The sequence below is a fragment of the Pteropus alecto genome, unplaced genomic scaffold, assembly GCF_000325575.1.
Source record: "Pteropus alecto unplaced genomic scaffold, ASM32557v1 scaffold3, whole genome shotgun sequence".
Classification (NCBI taxonomy): domain Eukaryota; kingdom Metazoa; phylum Chordata; class Mammalia; order Chiroptera; family Pteropodidae; genus Pteropus; species Pteropus alecto.
In genome coordinates, this window is record NW_006442484.1 from 19,119,383 (window position 1) to 19,134,876 (window position 15,494).

The window sequence follows — 15,494 nt, forward strand, 5'->3', positions numbered from 1 at the left end:
ATTTATTTATTATTTTTCTGACTTATTATATTTCAACTTGCACTGATGTGTCTCTAGCATTCAAAAAAAGCCTGCAACCTAGTGACCGTTCAATACAAATTTTCTAAATAAGTGAAAAAGACACATGGGACTCTTGCAGAGTAGAACTCTCTAGAAACATTCTGTGAAATGTTACAAAATAATTTTTTTAACCTATGATTGAAACCCAGAGAATGATAGGTTATTCAGAAAATTTTATAAAAATCGTCTGCTCATTCAAGAAACTGATACTGAGAATTATGAAAGTAGGAGAAAGCAAATGCATATACTATGACTAATATAATTAAATAAGTCTAAAGTTTTTAACTCTTATTTAATGATCTCCATCATTTCTTGTGGAAATAGGGATGTCAATTTTCTTGGGTTTTCCTCAGACAGAAGAGCTCTACGATGAGGACGATTTTGCATTTCTCCTTGCAGGTTTAACATGTCAACTCTAAAATGCATCTAAACACCTTCCATGAATATTTGAATTTTTACCCCCTAAGAAATTCTCTCCATCAAGTCATAGGTTTTTCTCTTCCTTCAGAAAGACACTAAAAGTGTTTGACTTAATTCAAACAACAAAACAAATATAAATAAATGACAACAACAAAAGGCTTAAGGAGATTATAAAATTGGTTAGCCCAACAGTTTCTTCCCAGTGGAGAAACAGACTTGTCCTAGCCTGCATAGTATAAACCAACAAAAACAAAGTCTCAAAAATGCTAAATTATTTCTATCATAAAGAATTCTCTCAGAAGTATCAGTAAAATTATGAGTTATCACTGCTTAACATAACATAGTTAAGCAACCACATCTGAGCTTGGTTTGCCAGTTGGCTTCTCTCCTAATCTCTTGAAACCATCTTGAACCATGTAATACTTGTCTGTTGCTATTCCTTAATCTGGAATTCCAGCCTTTTTTTTTTTTAACTTCCCCTAGCTCTGTTATTTTCTAATTGGCCTTGGCAGTCTTGAAACCTACTAGATTGTGCATTTCTCAGGTTATGAAGAGGTCTTAGATGGCTCTTATGAGGTTAACAAAGATATAGTGACATTGTTGTCAGTGATCATTGTCTTTATTTGACAACTAAAATGACCTTTAGTGAAATCATATCTCATTCACAAATGAATCATTATTGAAAACTTCTTTGTTACCAAGCTTTATGAGATGTCCACATGTAGACAATAATTTCTTAATTAGCTACTAGTCAGTAAATTTAAGTATCTCATAAACATTCTCTGAAGAGAAGCCGGACTACGAAGGAGGAGCACTGAGATTCTCTTGAGAAACTGAGATAAAGTGAATTAATAATCAACACAGGCAATACTTACTTGACACAATTGAGCAATCTTTGTGATTTTTATAGTGCTTTCTGAGTAAATTGGTTGATTGTTTTAATGAAAAACATATCGAACAATACCTTTAAAGCTTCAGATAAATAGAAAAGCATAAAAATAAAATCAGATATTTCATAATTTAACATAATCTGACTTAATAATGGTCATTTGACTAATATTATAAGTATCTTTTTTAATAATGATTGTCATTATTAAAAAAGATACTTATAATATTAGTCATGATATGCTATGTTGAAGTAGTATTTAATGGTCTCTGCTAATTATTAATGGTGGTTTTCTCTTTAGATAAATAAACTTAAGGCCTAGAATGGGAGTGAAAAGAAGAGAAAACAATTGAAACACAAGAAGCCACAAAAATCATCAGAAGCTAACTATATATATATATTTTTACTTCATTATGAAAGCTGGTATAGGCCTGGCAAAGGTCATTGGTCCCTAACTGCACCTCTTCTGATCTCTAATATGCAACTGACCAGAATAAATGTGATACTCTTATCAAATGCCATCCATAGAGTCAGCAGACAATTTTCCCAAAGGAACAGTAGAAACCGCATTAGATTACTTCAGTCAAAAGAATACTTACATCAACACTTAGTGAGAAATAAAAATATTAACTCTCCACATAGAAGAGATTGAAACACAAGAAAGCACTCAGTCAATATTATAAATTAGAGAACCAAGACTTAGGTTGAATAAACCTCTCCAACAGGCTGTCAGTTGATTCATTCTGGAGAAGGAAAATTGTCCTCATTCTCTTCACCACTCTCCATATGACAACAGTATAAAAAACAGTATTTTCTCTCCCAGTTACAGAGATGTGTGTTTGTGTCTTGTATAATTGGAAAGTGATTTCTTTCTATAACATATGTCATATTAATAAGTGATACAATTTTTAAAAATTGATTTAAAACTATAAATTTAAAAGAGAAGTTTAGAAACATAGGAAAGCTAATTTGACTAGATTCATAAAAACACCTATTTAAATTCCAAACCACTATAAACATATTCCTGGCAATGATATCCTTATTTTCTCATAGTCAAAAATATACTAAAAGTGTATTTATATACAATAACAATATGATTTAGACATATAGCCAATGCTAAATAAATATTTTCAGAGTGAAAAAACTTACTTTTAAGGTTTCACTTAAACTTTCTATTCTTCCATTTAATTCTAAGAATATTAATTCAGCTAGTTTTCTTTTAAGTGATCAGAAGTATGAATTCAGATACTTACAAATAAATATAAACCTTATAATTATTATGTATATAATAAATGCATATATATGTACCTATACATATATAAATGTATATCATCTAGTTATATCGTGTTCTGATTTCTCTTAATTAATCCTGCAGTTATGAATTATTATCAATTATGAAGTTCAATAGGTACACCTCAATATTTGTTGGGACAAAGATAAAAATCAATCAATTAATCAATAAAAAATCCCAGTTTCAACTTGACAAAAGGTTAAATAATAACTTGCATATAAAGTATATGTAAAGAGTCAGAGTAAGATTAAAAAGCATGAGAATAAAGTGTAATCTATATATCACAAAAAATTATTTTTTAACCGGTATGAACTTAAAATAATTGAAAGAAAAATTTTAAATGTTTTACTTTTAATTTATTATATACAAATTATATGAAGTCTTTGAAAATAAGAAAAATGTGATGAAGTTAGAAATGAGGAGTAAGAATGCTAACAACTTGTAATGAAGAATCATTCAAATCCCTTTGGAAAGTAAACTACTAATATATAAAATAAAATGAGCAATTTGTGTAGAGAATACATTTCAAAAAATCTATAATTATGCAAGAACAGAAAGTTAAATATGAAATGTTAGGAGAAAATCATTCCATTTTTAAAAGAGAGAAAAATTTTATTCAAATAATGTAATAAATTATAGATTAATGTCAACTGAACCAAGTTAAAAATACAAATAAAAGTTAGCATCATATAAGTGAAAAAAAAAAAGATATGTTTGAAATACTTTCCCTTTCTCAGACATATATGAACAAATTTGTTTCTCTGTTATCCTCTACTATTTTTTAATGGAAAAATATCTTTACTGAACTGAATGACACTTCAAATAAGGATATATTATGTCATATTTCGGAAGAAACAATTTTATCACATTTATAGAAAAATAAACATGAATCTAATTTTAATCACATTAAAATGCATTATTAGCAGTATTGGGCAAAGGCAAAATAATGTGTATTGCTACAATTATGTAATAATTTTTCTTAGTACTACCTTTTATTGTCACAAACTGTTTATATTGAACTAATTTTTGATTGGATGCAAATGCTTTTTTAATTTAATTTTATTTTTTAGTATTTAAGACATAAAGCATTCAATTAGGATCTGAAGATCTGTAAGATAGTTTGCCTTCAAGAAGTATATAATCTAGTAGAAAAAATGAGGTAAATATTCAAAAGTTTTATATTTTTGTCAGGTTTGGTACCATTCGTAAAAAAATATGTATAGCGGCATTGAGTTTCAAAGAATGTTTAGATATATCTTTCAATGGTCTAAATGTTTGTGGCCTTCAAATTTCTTATTTTGAAATCCTAATTCCCAAAGATAATGGTATTATGAGTAGTGGAGCGGAGGAACTTTGGAAGGTGCTTAAGTCATAAAGGTAGAACCCTCATGAATGAGATCAGTGCCTTATCCTTATAAAAAAAAGACTCCAGAGAAATCCCTATCTCTTTCTGCCATGTGAGGATATATGTCTGTGAATGTCTGTGGCCTGGGAAAGAGCCTGCACCTGCCCATGCTAGCACCCTGATTTCAAATTTCCAACCTCAAGAACTGTAAGAAATATATTTCTGTTGCTATAAGCTACCTGTTTTGTGGCATTTCATTATAGCAGCACAAACAGACTAAGACATATCTGTTTAGTAGAGTCAAAAGTTCCTTAATAGAAATGGCATTTGATCTCAGCCTTGCTTTAATGAAAGAACTGGAATTGGACATGCAGAAATGGAAAAAAAAAAAAAATCAGGTAGAACAGCTTTAACAAAAGCACAGAAGTGGGAAAGACTAGGACGTGTTGCAAAGTATTGACTTCAGTTTTTCAGTTTTCTGAAGGGTAGAGCATGTATGAGTGGTAGAAGTACTTCAGAATAATAATAATAATAGCTAACCCCTTTTGAAAATATTTTAGGAGCCAGACAACTGCAATTCATGCTTCAGATTTATTAGTTTATTGTATACTCACAACTTACCTATAAATTAGATGCTAATATTATCCACGTTTTATGGATAAGAAAAATTAGTTATATGGAGTTTAAATAACTTGCTTAATATCACCTAGCCACTTATTGAAAAGAATTGGATTCAAAATCACAAAGTTTATAGTAGCAGAAAAAATAGGTTGAGGAAAGATTGCATAGGTTATCGAATGTCAAAATGCTAAACATATTTAATTTGGGGTGCAATCGGAACCAGTGTAAATTTTAGAGACTATAACATGATCAAAACTATGCTTTAAGATAAAGTTGGAAATGATGCATAGGATACTGTACAGGTGAGTAGAATAAAGTGAGATGGATAAATTTCCCATTTACCTTTTTAAGCTGTTTTTGCTTTTACTTTTAAAATGGCATAGCATAATTCATATCAGATGGGAAGGTAATATATAAAAGTCTTATTTACACATTGCCTTGGTCATGGTATTCTGAAGTGAGGTTAGAAATGAGTTAGGTGAAAGAAAAAAATATCTTTGTTTCTGTTTAGATAGATGCAGTACAGAAAGAACGAACAACCATTTGTGCCAATATTCCTATTGGAAGCAGAGGTCATTGAGATAAGAGTAATCAGCAGAGAATACTTAGAGGTTTAGTAACATACTAGTCTCCATACATGTAAATAGAGAAAAGTATTAATCTTATGTTTAATTATAAGGAAAGTAACCCAAAATTATGTGTGTGTGGGGGGTGGGGGGGACTTGTGGACATAGGCATTGGCTATAGAGATTACTGAACACAAAAATGCTATTTTAATTTCTCAGAAAAAAAGGTAATAAGAACCTAAAATAAATGACATTGATTTCTTAAGTAGAGATGGGTTTATGTAATGAAATAGAAGTTCTAAATTGTAGTGATTATTTTATGTAGTCAATGAGGGATATTAATCAAAAATTATGTGGAAATTTTAGATTTGGGAGATAGTGAGAGTGATAATGTTATTAAAAGAAAATCAGAAAAGAAAGTAGGGTCAGTTTTAAGAGAAGTTGATGAGTTTAGTGTTGATACAACAGTCCAGTGTTGTGTTTTTTAATTTTGTCTTTGGCATTGTAAAAAGCTCACCATGTAAACTATTGATAAACTTAAATTAACTATAAACCTTAAATAACAACCTTAATAACCTTTTTGTTATTTAGACCTTACAAGTGAAATACTGATACCTTCATTTAGAGGATATTTCTACTTGAAATATTATGTGATGAATTGGAAGCAATGAAATATGTTGTTCCTCAGGAATAAGGATCATTTCATAAAAACAACTAAAATCAATAATATCATGCCCCCTAAAAAAAATCCTATTTTGCAAGTAATATGCCTTCTCCACTTAAAAAAAAAAAAAAAAAAATCCTATTTTGCAAATTAGCAGCCCTTACAATTCCCTGTTTCTTAAAGAGCTGGTCCGACAACGGATCAAGTTGGTATCTCCTCTATTATCCGAAAGGCCTTACTTGGCAAATGGTAAATGGTCAATACATGAATGACACATGGAGAGGTATTTGAATATGGATTACTCAATGTTTTGAAGATATTTCACTGAATAATGTTTAAAAATAATAGTGTATTTCAATAAGTAAAATGAGATAAATAATGCATCATGATTTTTAAAGAAAAATAAAATAAATTTAATTAATAACCATTGAAGGATGGCTAATCTCAAAATTTTGGAGTATAATTTATTCAAACTTTAGGTTACTGAATGAATCTTAAAATTAGCAGACAGTCTAAGAATGGTCAATTCACATTAGATACTTTTGAATTTTTTAGTCACCTTTCTAAATGTAGCAAGATGAAACTATTTTACCTATAAACCACATTCTTCCCAATTCAGATATGTCCCTCTAAGTTATAATTGGTAAAGACTGAGTTAAAATGTAATAGATATTGGGTCATTAAAATTTTGCCTTTGAACAACTCCTATTCATAAAATAGTTTCTATTTGAAAACATGGATCCTTAAAAAGCCACACTTAATTTGTATCTTAAAAAGAAAATACTGCCTCAGTATTTCCATATCCGTTTATTCATTTAACAAATATTTATTGAACACAGCTAGCTTCTGTCAGACACTGCTGTAGCTGCTAGAGATACAGCAGTTAACAAAGCTAATAGAATTCCTGTTATCATAGAGCTTATATTTTAATGGGGGAAATAGACAATAAGCAAGTAAATGAATACTATTTATTATTATTTGGTAGTGATAAATTTTATGAAGAAAGGTAAAAACATTGGTGGTAATGAGAATGTGGGCTGCTTCCTAGAGAGAATAGCACAATTTAGAATATATTTAAAAGTTTGAAACAAAAGTTTTATGAGAAAGAATGGAGTCAAGGATGACTCCAGTGTTTTGGTTTGAATAATTGGGTAAATGGCAGTGACATTAGGGAAAGCATTGTTACAAGGGGTGAGAATCAAGAGTTTGGGACACATAGAATTTGATATTTTTATTAAATTTCCAAATGTAGATATTGAGTTGGATCTCAATATCCAAGTGAGTCTGATGTTCAACAAAGAAGTCAAGATTGGTGATAAAAACTGATGAGTTTCAGTTTCTAGAAGTTCTACACAGTGTTTTTTGTTTTTTGTTTTTTGGGTTTTTTTGTTTGTTTGTTTTTAAGCCATGATACAAGCTGAGAGCACTTAGGGAATCCATAAAAGAGAAATGTCCAAAAGACTGAACACTAAATCATGCCAAAAATACTGACAAAATAAAGATAATGCAGCAAAATAAACTGAGAAAAATTGCCCAGTAAGGTGAGTGAAAAATTCTGTGAATGTGCTACTTTAAAAGGGAAAATATTCAGGAGGAGATAATGATAAGTTATATGCTAAAAAGTTTGTTCTTTGATTTAAATAAGAGGACAGCTGCCTGATAAGTTCTGGATTCAGATAGATTGCTAGATTTAATAAAGTTCAGGGTAAGTAAGTTCTTTTTTGCTTGCTTCTATTTTCTCAGAAATATAAAATGAAATCATCACCTTAGAATAAGGAAGAAGGAGGTAGATGGAAGAATTTTCATTATCTAGAAGTGGGAAAAGGAAAGTTCATTTAGTCATTTCATTGTTTTCTGACAGAGATGCCAAACTATGTAAATATATATCCTATATTTAAGATATCAATTTTCTAATATGCTATTAAAAAGACAGATTTATTCTATCTATTCAATAGTGACTATATACCAAATTTCTAGCTATTTTACTAGATATATTCCTTGTAATTTGACAATACATTGTTCTAAACTTCTAAAGGTTATTAAGATGTAGTTCATCTAATCATTTGGCAAAAATTATCTTTTATGGAAAGCACAGATGGAGGCTGTGTGAGTCCTAGTGTTAAGAGAAAATGCTCACACATTTTTAAAATTGCAATCAATACAACATATCTTCGCATCTCAGGACTAAAATTACTCTAAGCAGCTTGAGTGGGGAGAATAAGCAGAATATCAGTCATTAAAGTCAAGGGCAAGTAAGGACTCTGAGGGAAGGAATGCCAAGGACATTCTCTAATTGCTGTTATTACCTTGTCCATTACAACTGATACAGGGAATGCCTTGAAGGCTCTCTGGGCAAAAAAATTCTTACTAGAAAGAACAAAATATTCTTCTTTCCTTCAGGTTTTAAGCCCTGCTCTCCTTACTCCTTGTGGATTTAAATAGCTATATACTTCTACTTTTCCCAAACAAAGCAATAGGAAAATCATATACATATGTATATCTTTGCCTCATCTTAAAATTAAAACCCTTGTTATTTCTACAAATTTAAACACGCCTCATTTCTGTTTATTGTTCATTATATTTGTCCAAAATTAAGACAAAAAAAAGGGAGTTAATTGTAGAGCATATTATCTATCACACATTCTAAACTAAGGATTTAATTAATAGCTCAATAACTATTCTACAAAAAATACATAGCATTATAGAAATTTGTACCTATATGTTGTGCCGTTTGTAAAAACAAAGCTCATCGGTTGTCAGATCTAGAGTCCATACATGTGGCCATGTAATTCTTCATACCCAAATAAAGAAGTTCTCATCTAGATTGCAGTTAAAATGTTATATAGTAAAGAAAATGAAAGACTTTCATTTTTTTCTGTGTCTGATATTTTCTTAGACTATGGGTAAATCAAATGTGTCATGACACATAAGACATGATCATCAATCTTGCAAATTTGTTGCTGGAAAAATGATTTAAGATGTCAGGAAAGGTGCTAGACAATGAAAGTGATATCCTGTAATAAAAATAAAAACAAACAACAAACACACAAACTTCAAAATACACACACATAGAGTATTGTTGAGGAGTTTTATACCTTAACACTGGTAAACTCATAATCAGTGTTTGAGTAGGAAAAAAAGTGTAAAGTTTAATTTGAGAAATGAATATTCCACAGAAATCCTAACCCTGGACCATCATGAACTGTGATTTCCAACTGAGTGAAGGGGCAGGAAGATGTAGGGTAGGAATACTCCCCCAAATAGAGGATGTTTAATGGCCAAACAGGCAGCTTGGTGAAGCTCTGATATTTCTATAGGATAGAGGGTTAGGCAATACTGCCCTATTGCAGGATTGCAAGAGGGGTTGTGTGTTCTCAGATATACTTGCACAGGAAGCACACTAGAACTATATGACTATCTGTGGAAGGGCTTGGTGAAGAGGGCACATTTATGGAGATTATGCAGAACTTTCCAAACCACTCTTTGATGTTAATACTATAGCATAAAAAAGCAGCATAAGACTTGAAAAATAGGATAAAACTGGCAAAATACCCCATTGTCATTTGAATCTATGCCAGCCTTTTGACTTTTATTGATCCTCAACATGCTGGTGTCTTTATTCTGCTTCCTGAATGTTCAGGACATTACTTAAAGTGTTCAACAAATATTTACCAAGCATGTACTCTTTCCAGGCCCTGAGCTACTTCTCTGCCGCCTACCACTTACTATAGTGTACATAACTTCCTCCATGCGTGTGGGACTGAGTAAAAAACAACAAATTTGGATTACTATGCTGGTGCTGGTCTACTAAGCTCAAGCCTAGCTCAGAGTTTTTCATATATACCATCATGTTATCGAGTGCTATTCACAGTTATGTCTCAATAAAATGATAAATTGTTCAGGAACTAGACCTGTGGATTACCTAAGAATAATGAAATAAAAACTCTGAATAGCAAATCTTCATGTGTCAAGACATAACCACATATCATTCTACAGAAAGCCCTTCTTAGCCAAATGATATGTGAGAAAAGATCTGATCCACTAGTCTCATAAATTATCAAGGTTACTAAGACTTAATGTTATCCTTCCTAAGGACGTTTACCTTTTAATATAGGGTTATTTTATTAAAAAGAAACAAAAATGAAATTATATTTTAATAACTGAATTCCAAGCTTTATGTGTGCCTGATGAGACTCTAATACTCTGAGCAGAAAACCGTGGATGATTCTTTGACCTTTCAAAAGAAAAAAAATAACTGTACAGTAGTAGATGATAATCAAGTTAGAGGTTAGAAGTAGGAGCCATAGAAAGTAATATTTCATTTTATTTCTATCTCTCTCTCTCTCTCTTTTTTTTTTTTTTTTAAGAATCGTAGCAAAGAAAAAAGGGAGTAGTTTAAAAACATTTCCTAACACTATCTAGAAATATGCTTCTGTGGATTATACAGAGATTATGATTTTTATTAATTATAACTAAGAGCTCCATTGCCTAAATAGTCTAACTCTTCAGCCCCCTAATTAGTGAATAGCAAAGTATAAGTCGTGATAGAATCTCAAAGTTCTTTAATGGGTTCTCTTCTCTCACTGCTTCAGTTGCTCCATTGCAAAGGGGTATACTCTCTCTACCATGGTACCATTTAATGCAGTGCATCTACACTGATGAGCATACAATAATTTAGTGCTCTTCATTCTGCTACTGCTTTAGTACAATCAGTAGCCATACAGGTTCCATAGAATTATATGCTGGGGTAAGTGCCTGACTTCAGCAAGTGGTTAGGACACTGAAAAGTACAGTCTAATCAGGAGTAAAAGTGCCAATCATTCATAGATTACACACCCTTGGCTATTACTTTCACTCTTACAGGTTCTATACCGGCTCACTTTCAGCCTTGAGTGCCCACTTTCAACACATATTTCTACATCAAAATAAGTCTAGATTAGTTAAAAAAAAGTAAGTTAAATTTAAAAAAAAAAAAAAACACTTTATTTTCAGATTTGACAAGTATTAGAATTCTAATCTCAAAAAAATAAAAATATACAGGAAGTTTTACTGGATATCTATCAATGTTTTGACAGTTATTTTTAAAATATTTTTTTAAATGACAAGTCCTAATGTTTAATTCAAAAATTACTGGCTTTTAATGTGTGTTCCATTCAAATTAATGAACATTCCATCATGACATTCATATTCTAGTATGTCACCTCCTACATAGTACTATCAAGCATGTATATTTAAATTAAATTATTTTTTAAATGTCACTGTAGACTTTCTTCCATTTATTTTGATATCAAATAGATAGTTGAACTAGATTACCTTTGAACTTCCTCTCAACTCTGAAATTATTGGTTCTATATGTCAGTAGTCAGGTCAATATTACTAACTGTAGAAAAGAACAGAATTTGTCTGCATTGCATAAATTAACAGGCATAAAAATGCCTCCGATCTAATATGAATATCTTCTCTCATTTGCCACAGAGCCTTAAGTCTTTCACCCTATTGAGTTATTTTTCAAAAGTGCTCTTAAGGCTTATGAATTTTATTTGGGTTCAGGAATTATACTACAAAGGAAGGATAATCAATTAACTTAAATTAATTTACCTAATTACTATAAATTGTCACATTAAAAATGAGGCTCACAAACAAGATTTGAGGTAAATAGTTGGGTAATGAACATAATATTATTCTGTGCTGACCCAGTTCATCACATTTATAAGCAGCTTCTCAGCCAACTGTCTCTCTGCCTTTCTCTGCCTTCACATAAAAGGGCACTTCTAGGAATTTTTATTTTCCCATCATCTAGTAAGGCCTTTGCAGAATCTTCCTCTAGGGTCTAGTTATATCTCCTCATTGTATCTTTGGATTTGATATTTTTATATTGTACTTTCTTTCTAAACCTACAGACACATCCATTGTCTTGATCCAGCCCATTCTAATCTTCCCTAGTTTCCACATCCCCAGCTTCTGAGAGCCCTGGAACTCTGGCTTGACATGGAGGAAAGTCAGGTTATAAAGTCCCTTATGGTAGAATTATAGAGGAAGAAAAAAAGAGGGGGCAGTCTAAGTAGCCAGGTAGCAAAAAGGAGGAATGGCAAAGCCTTAAGACAAATGTGGTTTAATTTATAACTTTTTCCTAACACCCATCAGTCATAGTAACACTAGAGTGTGACTAAATTGCCATAAACATTTTAAAGCTGGTGCATTAAATGGAATGGTATACATATATAAAGCCAAAAAAAATCCTTTGGTTCACTTATTGTAAATATGCAAAAACTAAAGCAAAACTGATAATTTTAATTTTGAATTGAACAAATATACTGGTTTAAATATCCATTTGACCTTTAGAACCAATATGTTATAGATTTGTGCCCATTTATTATATTACTAGCAACTTATTTTCATAAAACTATAAACCACAGACATTCCCATGGAAACTGTGTATTTTTCAAACTCTGTAAGCTAATATTATCATCAAGCCAACCACCTAGAAGTGAAGGCATTTATATATCAGTTCTATTCCATTATCAGTTCTAGTCAGCAAATCTCCTTTGTGCAGCATTACATTATCATGAACCATCCCTCTCTGGTTACATTCTGTTATTGTCAGAAACCATTTCCTTGTAGGAAGAGAGAAAGTGCCTCTTTTTGTATAGGGTTTATTACATTACACTCTCCTTGTGTATCCACAGCAATATTGTACGGATCGATAGAAACAGCAAAGAACAAGCCTTCTACTTCCTTAGTCCATCAATATTTAAAATCGGAACTCTCAGTGGTGGGAAAAAGAAGAACACATAACTTTACCTAATTGTTCTCAGGGATTGCTCCCCCAAAATAAACAGGGCTTCATAAACCAAGTCAATAATTCAAACAATAAACCAAAAAATAAAAGAATTTCTGTCTTTGCAATTTTGTATACAAATATGTTTTGTAAATAATTAAACACACTATCTCAGGGAAATCCTTGAAATTATAACATGAGGTTATGTTATAAAAGGAGACAGAAGCAGCAGCTTGCTGCACAAATCCAATGCTTTGCTCAATTCGACTTCAAAAGAGAATCACATCCCATGCCTAATTTTTCAATTGCTAATAAAAGTGGGTAGGAGGGCATTCATTATTTTATCAAAACACCATAATTTGAAAATGCATGAAATGGAACCAGATTTGGAGAAGTTAGGAAAAGCCAGGTGGAATATCATGTATAATATCTTCCTATATTATTTCCAACCTAATTCAACCCACAAAAAATTAGCATTATCCTATTGTTTACTAGTTTATCTCAGGGCTATTTCATTAGCAAATCAAAACTCTCACTGAGTATTTATAGAAGGCTAAACACTGTGTAGAAACCATTAGATTCATTTTCAGATAAGCGGTAAAAGGCAGGCAGTTTTGAAACATGAAATTCAAACACTTAAGAGTGGAACACTTGCTTTAGCAATTTTAACTAGAAAGAAAAGATAATTTCTTCTTTTCCTTTCTTTCCTCTCTTCTTCTCCTTCTCTTCTTCATTTTGTCCCTTCTTCCCTCCTTCCCTTTCTTTCTCCTTCTTTTCTTCCACAAATAATCACTGAGTACCTATATGTTCCAGATAATGATCAGAACTGAGTAAATAACAGCAAACAAAACTGACAAGTTTTGCTTATATTATTCTGGGAAAGTCAGATGTAAAACAAATAAATTAATTAATTCATTTTAAATGATAGTGCTATAGTGAAAATAAAATGAAAAGTCATATAGTGATAGAGAGGTGTGCATAATTAAATAAAATTGGGAAATAAAATAGTGACGGAAAGGGTATATTCCATTAAAGAGAATGGTCAGAGAATGTCATTCTGAATGCTGATATTTTAGTTAAGATTTGAACGATAATGTATACATCATACAGACAAGTATTGCAGGCAGATGAAACAGCAAGTGGAAAGACTTCAAGTCAAGAGCAATGTGGGTGAAGAAGGACCAGGAAACCAGTATGACCAGAATGTGATGAAAGAAGTGCTGTGGGAGATAAGATTGGAAAGGTAAATGGTACCAGACCTTAGGCCCTGATAGGTCCTGTGAGAAATTTAAATTTTATTCTCAAAGTGAGTAAAAGTTATTGGCAGATTTTAAGCAAGAGAATGGCATGATCTGGTTTGTATTTTAGTAGATCACTTTAACTATTATGTGGAGTATGAATTTTGGAGGGGAAGCAGAAACACAAAAACCAGTTAAGAATCTATTGCACAGTCCAGGAGAGAGATGGGTAATTCAAATCAATTAATCAATTTCTTTTGAACAGATTTTTGTTAATTAGAAACTTCCTGTAAGAGAAGGATTTATGTAAGGATCAGTGGCAACTGAAAATTTCTCTGGATTTCTAAGTATGGATCAAAGGGTTAAAATAAAACAAAAAATCTTTTTCTTTAATGTCGATATTGGTCTACTACATTTCTAATCAAAAGGAACTACAAAAAGGAAATAAGGAAAGAAAAAATTATAACACCTTTCTGGAAGGACAAAAAAGATGATAACTTACCATTTTTGACTTTGCAAGATCTGTTGTCTGGCTGCATTATATAGCCCTCCACACAACTGCAAGCATAGGATCCATATGTATTTCTGCAGGTCTGGCTGCAAGTACCATAAATAGCACATTCGTCTTGATCTAAAAGAAAAGTTGTCATCATTTTTAAGCAAATTTATTGTTGGGCTTTTTTTTTTTTTTTTTTTGAAGAAAACATTATTTCAAACTTTGGAAATAGACTTTTCAAAACCACATTAAAATAATAATAAATAAATAAAATTTTAAAATCAGCTAACTATTGTTGCTTTAATAGTTATAGAGATATAAGATGAAACTTAATATCAGATCTTTTTATTTTAAAAGAAGCTTCATTAGTATTTTTAATGAACAGGCTAGAACTAGTCATATTTTTGCAAAGGTATAAAACACACTCAAATAGATATTTGTTAAATATTTCTAATGTTTATGACACTGATTTTTTCACTATTTTAACAAAGCGTTAGTTTACTAACATAGTTTGCAATGAACAGATTAAATAAGAGGTCTGAGCCAAGCTATGCAAACCACCTCACCAAATCAAAAAGAAATTACTAAGCATTTATTGAAAAGAGAAATTTCATCTTAATTAAACTTTGTTTTAATATCTATGATCCTCCTTATATTCCGTCTCTCCTTCCACTCCCAATGCTTCCTTCCTGCAGCAACTTGTTCAAATCTCTATAAAAAGCAGGTACTTAATGATTCTTAACCAACCTGGCAAACAAACAAAAAAATCCTGTCAGCTAACAATTTAGATTAATATGTATATTCGGTTTGTTCTGTGTACTAAGCATACTGTACCAATCCTCAAAGAAAACAAAATTGATAAACCATAATTCATACCCTTCAATGAAACAAGTCTAATGAAATATAATTTTGATTCTATGGCTGTCCTTATGCTAGAGGAACACTCTAGTTATGAGAGAAACATGAAGTTAAACTTCTTGGAGTTAGAGGGAGAATGTTAAGTGAAGGCTGCATATTGAGCTGAGTTTCAAGGATAATTTGGATTTCCTCAAACTGAATAAAAAGAAGAGATCAGGGGCATTCCAGTTTAACAAAATAGCATGTAAAAAGGCACTGGGATGACATCCTG

At 31.3% G+C, this 15,494-nt stretch overlaps 1 protein-coding gene across 1 annotated transcript in view; it reads right to left on the bottom strand.

Moving 5' to 3' along the window:
* The window catches only part of LRP1B (LDL receptor related protein 1B), a 1,653,662-nt gene that overhangs the window by 863,831 nt on the left and 774,337 nt on the right, over nt 1-15,494 (bottom strand). Inside the window, exon 5 of the mRNA XM_006921044.1 lies at nt 14,372-14,500. Within this exon, the coding sequence (XP_006921106.1) occupies nt 14,372-14,500 (129 nt within the window). The remainder of the gene's footprint in view (nt 1-14,371; nt 14,501-15,494) is intronic.